This window comes from Talpa europaea, assembly GCF_964194135.1.
Source record: "Talpa europaea genome assembly, chromosome: 6".
NCBI lineage: Eukaryota > Metazoa > Chordata > Mammalia > Eulipotyphla > Talpidae > Talpa > Talpa europaea.
In genome coordinates this window covers 9,300,634-9,309,945 of record NC_140072.1, presented here as the reverse complement: position 1 = coordinate 9,309,945, position 9,312 = coordinate 9,300,634, and the positions used below count along the sequence as shown (strand labels likewise).

General features: G+C 40.0%; 1 protein-coding gene across 2 annotated transcripts in view; it reads left to right on the top strand.

The window, feature by feature from the left end:
• Positions 1 to 2: 2 nt before the first annotated feature.
• Positions 3 to 9,312, top strand: part of WDR35 (WD repeat domain 35) — a gene marked incomplete at both ends in the record, with an annotated part of 47,570 nt that continues 38,260 nt past the window's right edge. For both annotated transcript variants that reach the window (XM_084235638.1, XM_084235637.1), the window contains 4 exons: positions 3 to 26; positions 677 to 794; positions 7,732 to 7,803; positions 8,868 to 8,960. In XM_084235638.1, the coding sequence (XP_084091764.1) occupies positions 3 to 26; positions 677 to 794; positions 7,732 to 7,803; positions 8,868 to 8,960 (307 nt within the window). The remainder of the gene's footprint in view (positions 27 to 676; positions 795 to 7,731; positions 7,804 to 8,867; positions 8,961 to 9,312) is intronic.

The following is a 9,312-nucleotide window of genomic DNA, read 5'->3' as shown; positions in this document are numbered from 1 at the left end:
GGATGTTCTTTTACCTGAACAAGAAAGTGAGTTTCCCGGGGCGCCCTCGCCCCCCCATCTTCCCGCAGCCCCGCGGCGCGCATCCCGCGCCAGCCCTCCTCCCCGGCCAGCCTCGGGCTCGGCCAGCCGGTCCCGGGGCCCACGCAGCCTTGGCGGGCGGAGCCCCCAGTCCTCTCGCGCGGCTCTCCCATTCCTGCCTCTGGCTGGGTCCTGTGTTTTTTGGGGGAAGGAGGGGGGGGCAGAGGCAGCGGGACCGATCCCTCCATGCCCCCCTGGATCTTCCCTTCTCCACCTGCTGCTGGTCCCGGTGACTGAACTTTATTGGGTCATCACTAGAACGCTGGGCAACAGAGAAGTGATACACAGGGCACCCTAAGGGTCACATGCGGGAAGGGAATTGGGACCGACGGTGTGCATTTATTCCTCCGTTCCCCACCACCCCCTTTAAAACTTCAGCTTATGACTCCCCTGTTGGGTTCCTTCAAAGTCACTGCCTTTCTCATGTAGTAGGGTCCTGCGAAAGTTCAGGACGCCATGCCCATTCTCATAACAGCTCATGCTTCTGCAAGGCTGAACATCTCCCTTCATGGGGAGAGTCTCCTCTGCCTTCATCTCCTGCAGCCTCCCTTCTTTTCCTCGGTGAAAAGTCGTGAGAGGGGCTGTCGTTGCCTTTCAGATCGCCATTCCCAATAACGTGAAGTTGAAATGTATATCTTGGAACAAGGACCAAGGGTTCATAGCATGTGGCGGTGAAGATGGATTACTGAAAGTTTTGAAATTAGAGACACAGACAGGTAAGTGAATGTAACCCAAATATTTGAACTCGATGGAAAATGGACTAGTAGCATTTGTTCAGAGATTTCCTACTGTTATTTATCAGCATGCCATTCTAATTATTTCAAAAAGGAAAAAAGAAAACCCCAAACATTTTGTGGTGTTTCCTGCAGAGTTTTTACAATAAAGTGCAGAGAATATGAACTGTAAGCATCAGAGGACTTTTGCTGAAGATATTGATGGAAAATGAAGAAGAACAAAAAGTAAAAACGAACTCATGGTGTTGTTTTGTGCTATGTCTGCTTATTGTGTTGTATTATTAGGAGTCTAAAAAATAAGATGCATATCAAGATTTTAGAAAGGTCACAAAATCTAACATTTTAACAGATTGTTAATAGGACTTATTTTTCTGCTTATTGGATGTGTTAATGATTATATACCTAGTTCCCCCCCAGACAGAATTTTTTTGTGGCACATTTTTCTTATTTTGTATTTGCAGCTTGATTTCCCTTATTCTAGTTCTCTGGAACCACAGCAAACTGCTTCCTATTCCTTTAGCATCTGCAGTGCTGCTCTGGATTGGCGATCTAGGCAATTCCCAGTCTAAATTGGAGATCTGGATAAGGAGATTGAGGCAGGAATCTCAGCTCTGCTGTGAGACTACTGAATGACTTTCAGCAAGTTGCTGAATGTCTTTGGGCTTTAGTTCACTCTTGTAAAATGTGGGAGTTGAACTAAATAACGTTTTGGATAACTTGCCGCGTTGCTTTTTAAACTTTCTCAGGCATAAGAATCATCTGGGGCCTCCCAGGTGGCGCAGCGGTTGAGCACTGTGTTGCAAAGCTGCCTGCTGCCTCTGCAGCGCGCCGGTTTGATCCCCGGCTGCTCCCCGGCCACCGGAGGAGGGTCCCACATGGCGCGCAGACCTCTCCTGCTGCCCGCTGCTCCCCTTAGCAGTGTCCTTCGGTCCTTCTGCCTGCTCTGCTCCCCGCTCTGGCTCTGGTGAATCCTCTCACCATCCCGCGCTTCTGACTGTACCCAGTGCTTGTATAAATAAATAAATAAATCTTTAAAAAAAAAAAAGAATCATCTGGAGAGTTGTTAAAGTGAATTTCAGTCCTCCAGTCTCAGAGTACATCTGGAATGGGATCTGGAAATTTGCATTTCTAGTGACACTGATGTTGCTAGTCCTCAGACCTTACTTTGAGTTAGCACAAGCTTTCAAGCTACCAAGGTGCATACTCATAATTATTGCTTGGCCTGTCTGTCTACAGGGTGCTTAACCTATACCGTTCACTTGATTTCCCAATAATCTTGAGAGGTAGCTATTTCAGATGAGAAAACTGAGGCATGTGATCAGTTAATAACTTGCCCAGGTCATGTAACTAGTAAGTGGCAGAGCTGGAATATGAACTTAGGTTTGTGGCACTTTCAAGTCCCTGATTTGAACTGCTATATAGAAGACTCCTATGGAACCCAAGTGAAGAGAGAACAATTGTTTTGATGTTTCTAGATTAATTGTAGGAAATAAAAAGTCAGGTTGGAAGGAAGATACTATGTAACAATGAAAGTTTGGCTTTTGATGTTTAGTTATTTTCTTTTTCTTTTTTTTTTTTTTAAGATTTATTTATTTATTTATGCAAGCACTGGGTACAGTCAGAAGGCAGGAGGGTGAGAGAATTCACCAGAGCCAGAGCAGAGAGCAGAGCAGAGCAGGCAGACTGACGAAGCACACTGCTGAGGGGAGCAGCGGGCAGCAGGAGAGGTCTGCGCGCCATGTGGACCCTCCGCCAGTGGCCGGGGAGCGGCCGGGGAGCAGCCGGGGATCGAACTGGCGCTGCAGAGACTGCGGGCAGTTTCGCAACCCAGCGCTCAACTGCTGCGCTACTGGGGAGGCCCTAGTTATTTTATTTTTCAATGCTGTATTTCTGAAATGTATATACACATGTATGTACACACATTTTTGTTTTGCTTAGAATATGTAGCAAATTTTAGATGCATTAATAAACACATTCATTATGTTTAATGTTGGAGTCTTTAAAAATTTTTACTACTTTTCCTGTTCTGTGCTTTTGATGAAATGTGGGTAGAGTGGTCTTTGAAATTAGTGAACAATATGGAAAATAGGTTGTTAGGAGGTTTGGAGAAAGGACTAAATTATTTGTTTTGGAACTTAATAGTGTAAATCATGTTGAAAGGGATAAATATGAAAAACAAGCCTGGAAGATTCTAACAAGGTTGGTGTATTGTAATTAACAGCAATACTGATGGTTACCCTCTGGTAACAAATCACCAGCTCTTACATGTCTGCCATGTAGCAAACACTGTGCTGTGCTAATAAGGATGTGCCACTGTAAGAACTATTTTGTAGCTTAGCTACCAAATAGCAAGTTATCATTGAACACAACAATCCTCTACATCAATAAAACGTCTTCCATAGCATCATTGTAAAGGTTGTATAATATCTTTGGGTTTTAGTCTATTCTTATAAAATGTGGTATAAAATAATTTACTTACCCAGTTCTGATTTTGGATATTTAGATGTCTCCACATTTTTACTACTAAAATGACACTATCTTTGTATCTAAATCTTTACATAAATGTTTAATGCATTTTGAGGATAGATTTATACATGAAATTTGTTGGATCAAAGGCCATGTGCCTTTATAAAGGTCCTTAATGTTTAGCCAAATTACCCTCCAGAAAGTTTGCACTAATTTGCATTCTCACTGGCACTGATTTGCATTCTCGCTTCCTTGGAAGCGAGCTAGAACTGGCACTTGCTCCCAAGTGTTCACATTTCTCACGTTCTCAGGGAACTTCCTACTGAATTATTCTCTCTTCTTTCACTCTCCGCCTCCTCCCTCCTTTCTTTCCCTCCCCAGTGACTTTGAGGGTCCAAATCTAATGGATGGTCTTTTTGGTTCATATGAACCTTAGATCTTCCCGCCATCTCGAAATATTCCTCAAGACAAAAGGAGAGTTCAAATGTTTTTTTTTTTTTTTACAGATTTATTTATTATTTATAGAATAGATGGGAAACAGGCCAGAGGCGCGGGAAGGTGAGAGGATTCACCAGAGACAGAGTGGGGAGCAGAACAGGCAGATGGACTGAAGATACTGCTGAGGGGAGCAGCGGGCGAGACAGGAGAGGTCTGCTGTGCCCTGTGGAGATCTCCCTGGCTGGCTGGGAATTGAACCCGCGCTGCAGAGGCTGCGGACAGCTTCACAGCACTGCACTCAACCCACTGTGCCACCCGGGGGTGGGGTGGGGGTGGGGCCCAGAATTCAAATGTTTTAAATTATTTTTACATTTAAACCCACCCTTTCCTTCACTTTCCTCTCTGGTAAGTCCTCAACCTCTTTATTAGCTGCCCCTTCCTTCTAACTGCTGGCATTCCTAAGAACTTGGATCTGGGCGTTCTCGTCATTATAGTGCTCTCTAGTTTTCTTTCCTCCCTGAGGCTTATAATGGTGATGATTCCAAAATTTATATCTCGCCCCAGCCCTCAGTTTTCAGACATCTCTCCACGCATCTCCTACTTATGCCTAAAGCTGAACTCTTGATCTTTTCCGGCCACTATCATCCCTCGTATAGATTCCAGGAGAATTAGTTTTCCTCTGACTCTCATCTCTCCTAGCTTCCTTCCAGCCCATACTTCAAACTCCAGCTAGCATGGGATTTTGAAAGAAAGGAACCAGATCGTGTCATTTCCTTGTTAAAAAAAAAAATCAGTCCCCAAAGGTCTACCTGCCCTTTGTCGGTAGGTTGGGGGGGCAGGGGCCTGGCTGGGCTTGAGATGGCAGCTCCTAATTTTCCTGCTACTGCTGCCAAGGTCTCTGTGCACTCATGGGCATGAGTGAAGATATTACCCTGAAGCAAACATTTGGGTCAGAGATAAAGACCATTGAAGACCATTTATACCGATTGTAGCATCTGCGCAGCCGTCCGGGAATGGCAGGCGGCAAGGATGCCTCTCCCCCTGCCTGGTGCACACGCAACAGGAGTGACAAGGAAGGGTCCAGTCTTCGTTCCAGGGGTGTTCATATCCAGACACACTCCATTCTAGAGAAAGACCTGAAAATCCAAGTTGCAGAAATATCAGATCAAGTGTCTATTGCTGTATCCATGGGCATGCCAAGTCACTTGCTGCCTTTCACCCCGAGCAGCCAGGGGAGCCTGTTTGGGGTTTGGGAACATGGTAGTGACCCCTTCTCAGAACTGCACCATCTTTTGAAGGAGCCTTGTAAAAGGAATAGGTGTGCGTTGGGGGCCATCACAGCGTATAATTGCCATTGGGCGTAGCCTTCCTCTTTTAAATAATTGAAGTTTTTGATATTTTCTCTCCTGGAGTCAGCTGTTCCATGGTCTCTTCTTTTTCTGCCTAGTTTCTTCCATATATTTTGATTCTCCTCACCATGCTTGTTGTGCCGCCTGTAACAGGAATTTCTCTTGGAATTGGGCTGCTAACAACTTTGATGGATGCAAATGAAAGCTTACACCTTTTATGAAGGCAAAGTGTAAAGGCAAAAACTGACTTCTGTGAAAGGATTTCTAAGCTAAAGGTGCTTGGCAGTCTGGTGTTCTTAGCAGGCTCTTCTGTTCACCTATGTACTTCATTTTCAGTCACTTTATTACAGTTTAATCTGTTAAAATTCCTTAACCTTTTTGAGCTTCTGGGATATACTTTAGATTGTGGGATTTATGGATTTCATCTTAAAATTCCTCCTCATGGGTTTTAGATGCCTACTTTATTGATGGCTTCTTTCACCGTGCCTTTGAAGTCCTCGAGCTCTGCCAGGTGCTCTTAGAAGGGTGATGTCAGTGTTACCAGATGTTCGTTCCTCTGCCAGCTCCGTGTGTTACCTTAGCGGCCTTGGGGAGTTCAGGAATGCAGCTCAGTGGGTATTGCTGGCTTTATTTGACTTCATTTGATACTTTTGGCCTTTTATTGAATGTCAGAATTTTAAGATGGATTTTGCACCCCTTTTTTTGTGTGTGTGTGATTAAGATTTGATGTTGGTACCAGCAAGAGACCAGCAAGTATTCAGATGTGGGTACTATTTGTTCAGTGTGTAAAGCTGAATTTTGAGAGCTTTTCTTCTTTTTTGTCAGCAGTTATTATGTGAAGGGTGCTGTACTTTATAGCTGCATAGAGAGAAAAACATTTAACCTGATTAGAACTCTGATTTCAAACCAAAAAAAATAGAAAAACGGAATTGCTTTATTACACTTTCAAATATATTGGGTCCTATGAACCATTAGAATCACATTTCACTAATTTTACTTGGTTATAGTCACTATTGCTAAAGGCGTTAGAATGGATTTTCGGTTCTGTAAGTTAAGAAAAATGTGTCCACCATACACTCTCAAAAAATTAGAATAGGTTTAAGTGTTTAGTACAATTTTTAAAAGATTTGATGACTGAAAGAACCCTATGTTGAAAAAATGTTCAACCTAGTGTATATGCCAATATCTGTCCTAATTGTTTGACAGATGACTGTGCTAGTCATATGTATGTGTGTGCATGCGTGTATACACACATATGTATGCATATACACACATGTATGCATGTGTATATAACTATATGTGCATGTTTATATGTATAAATAATACTTATTTTAGTGTTGCCAAGACAGCAGCTGGATAATTAGAACTAGAGGTTTTAGAGGAATTCAGGTATTTTTTCTTCATATTGTTTTCACAGTGAAAAGTATTTTTCAAATAAAGGATATTTTTAGTAATATTTTAAGATATATGTTAGCCAAAAGTAGAATTTTCTTTAGCATCAAGTTTTATTATTTCCATTATTGCAAATTTTTGAGATTTTTTTCAAATTTGTAATTTTAAGTGAAAAATTCAAATGCTATGTTTTATATGCAACAAGCAGATTTTCTAAATAAACATTAGTTTACTGAGATGGCATATTTTAATATTGCCATATTTGCCACCATGTGATTAGTAATCAAGGAGAATAAATAATTTAAATAAAAATTCTTTGAAGGCTTCCATTGCACTTTGGAAAATCTAAAATTTTATTGTTTCCTACAAGACTTCTGAAGTTTCCTTGTGCCTGTCACTCCTGCCTCATCTTATGCTATTTCCCCCCTAATTCAACTGCATAGACCTTACTTCGGTTTGTCAAAGACTATGTTCTGTTACCCAGGGCTTTTATACTCGCTGCTTCCTTGCCTTTGGTGCTCTCCTTATTCCCCTACCTCACTTGCATGTCTCCAGTTATCCCTCAGTATCAACTTAATGTCATTTCTTCAGAAAGATTTCCTTGATTTTCCCTCTTTCCAATTTAAATTAATCCTTCTCTGTTACTGTTATGCCTTCACACACACCCCACTATACATATACATGCATACATATTTTTGTGGGTGTTGAATGATATTTAATATCTGTTCCCTCAGTGGAATACAGGCTCTTTGAGGGGAGAGTCTTAATTATTTTGTTCATCATTTTGCTTCTAGAAATTTTTATAGTACATAGCAGTATAGAAATTCAATAAATATTGTTGAATGAATAAGTGAGTGGATGCATGTAAGATTCTGCAAAATCTAGTAAAAACCATTTTCTAAGGTCTTTGCTTTTTATCTCTTATGTTTCAGAATTTTCAATCTATGTGTCATAAATATTTTTATTTGCCATCTTTTGGGAAGGAATAAGTAGCAATGATAACTCCTAATACTTTTAATATGCTGAGTAATTGGTATTATTGTCTACATTTTGCTTTATTTTACCAGAATAATATCTTCTCAGGGGGTATGTATTATAGTCCATGTTTCCACCCTAAGAAAATAGATCAGAATGAGGCATGTTTAAAATACAATTTTTCTAATATCCTTCAGGAATAGGAACAGCATTAAAAAAAAAAAAGCAAGAAACATCAAAATCTTATCATCTATCACTTGTATGTACTTGCCATAGTAGGTTTTTGTTTGATTTTCTAGGTGATGCAAAGTTGAGGGGTCTTGCAGCTCCCAGTAACCTTTCTATGAATCAGACTCTTGAAGGTCATAGTGGTGAGTTGTATAACCTTAAAAATCATATTTGAATAGTTTCATCTTTAATGTGGAAGCAGAAATGCTACTACTAAATGCAGAAATGCCAGTATTTCAAATAATGGTACTATTTCAAGTAATTATTTTTGTTGAGTTTATTAATTAGTGCAACCTAGAGTAATTCAAGAACTTTTTCATGATTTTACAACACCATCAATGAATCTGAAAAAAGTAGCTGTTATTTTATGTATTAAAAATACTTTTATTAATGAATGGTTGTGTAATCCTTTTTAAGTATCTGTCTTATGGTTCCAGAGTAAAGGACACAAAAAAGACCTAATAACTGACTAGATTAGATCATTCCTAGATTAGATCTTGGAATGAGAAAAGTGAATATCTGTAAAGGAAATTATTTGGGCAATTGATAAAATTTGAATATGAACTGTGAGATAGATATTAATATTATGTCCATTTAAAATTTCCTAATTTGTAATATGGTTATCAAAGAGAATGTCCTTATTCTTAGGCAATATACATTAAACTATTTAGGGATTAAACAAACAAAACAAAATATCAATTGTTCATATAACCTAGAGGTCTAAGATAGGTTCAAGAGTGTGTTACTGTTAGAATGGAAAATCAGGGTGGAGGAGGAGAGAATATGGTACATACCAACCAAACACAACATCTCCCCTCTCCAAAAAATAAAAACCAAACAAAGAAACAAATTCAACTACTTAGCATCATGTCCTTTGAGAGTTATGTTCCTTGACAGTCAGACCAACTGGGTAAATCATGTTTGTTTCTATCATTGACTATATGGTGCTTCCTGCAACTGACCATAGGTGCCTTTGCTGGCATGAAATAGGAAGAAACATGAAAATACTATTATGCATTGTTACAGAAAATTAGTGATAACAGTAACTGCATCCTCTGAGTACTTCTGAGTAATATTACAGACCAGTTAGTTGAACAGAAACTATATTGATTTTAACATGCTCTTGGGGCTTATTATCAGAATATAAATTTGAAATCAATGGTAGCCTTTTTCCTTTTAGTTTCTAAATCATTTTTATAATTTTTAGGTTCTGTTCAAGTGGTGACATGGAATGAACAATACCAGAAGTTGACCACCAGTGATCAGAATGGGCTGATCATTGTCTGGATGTTATATAAAGGTATGTTAGGGAAGTTTGTTTCATCTCTCACAAATTGGAGTCTGAATTGCAGTATTTGCAGGGGGAATAACATCTTTGGAACCTTTCTAACCAGCAGCTGGAATTCATCCTAACTGCACAATGGTGATATTTCTGGATTTGTTCCTGTTGACTTTACCCTTTAACTTTATTTCCTTTGAACTGTGGCCTGGTATTAAGAAATGAATCAGGTGCCTGTTGGCTATCTCCAAAATGAACATAGACACTAAGCAGATAGTTCCTGCTTGAGCTAGCTCTTTTTTCCCCCCCATGGAAACTAAGCAAAGAATTAGTTTCCATGTGGTCAGTAACTGGAGTTCACTCAGTAGTTAAA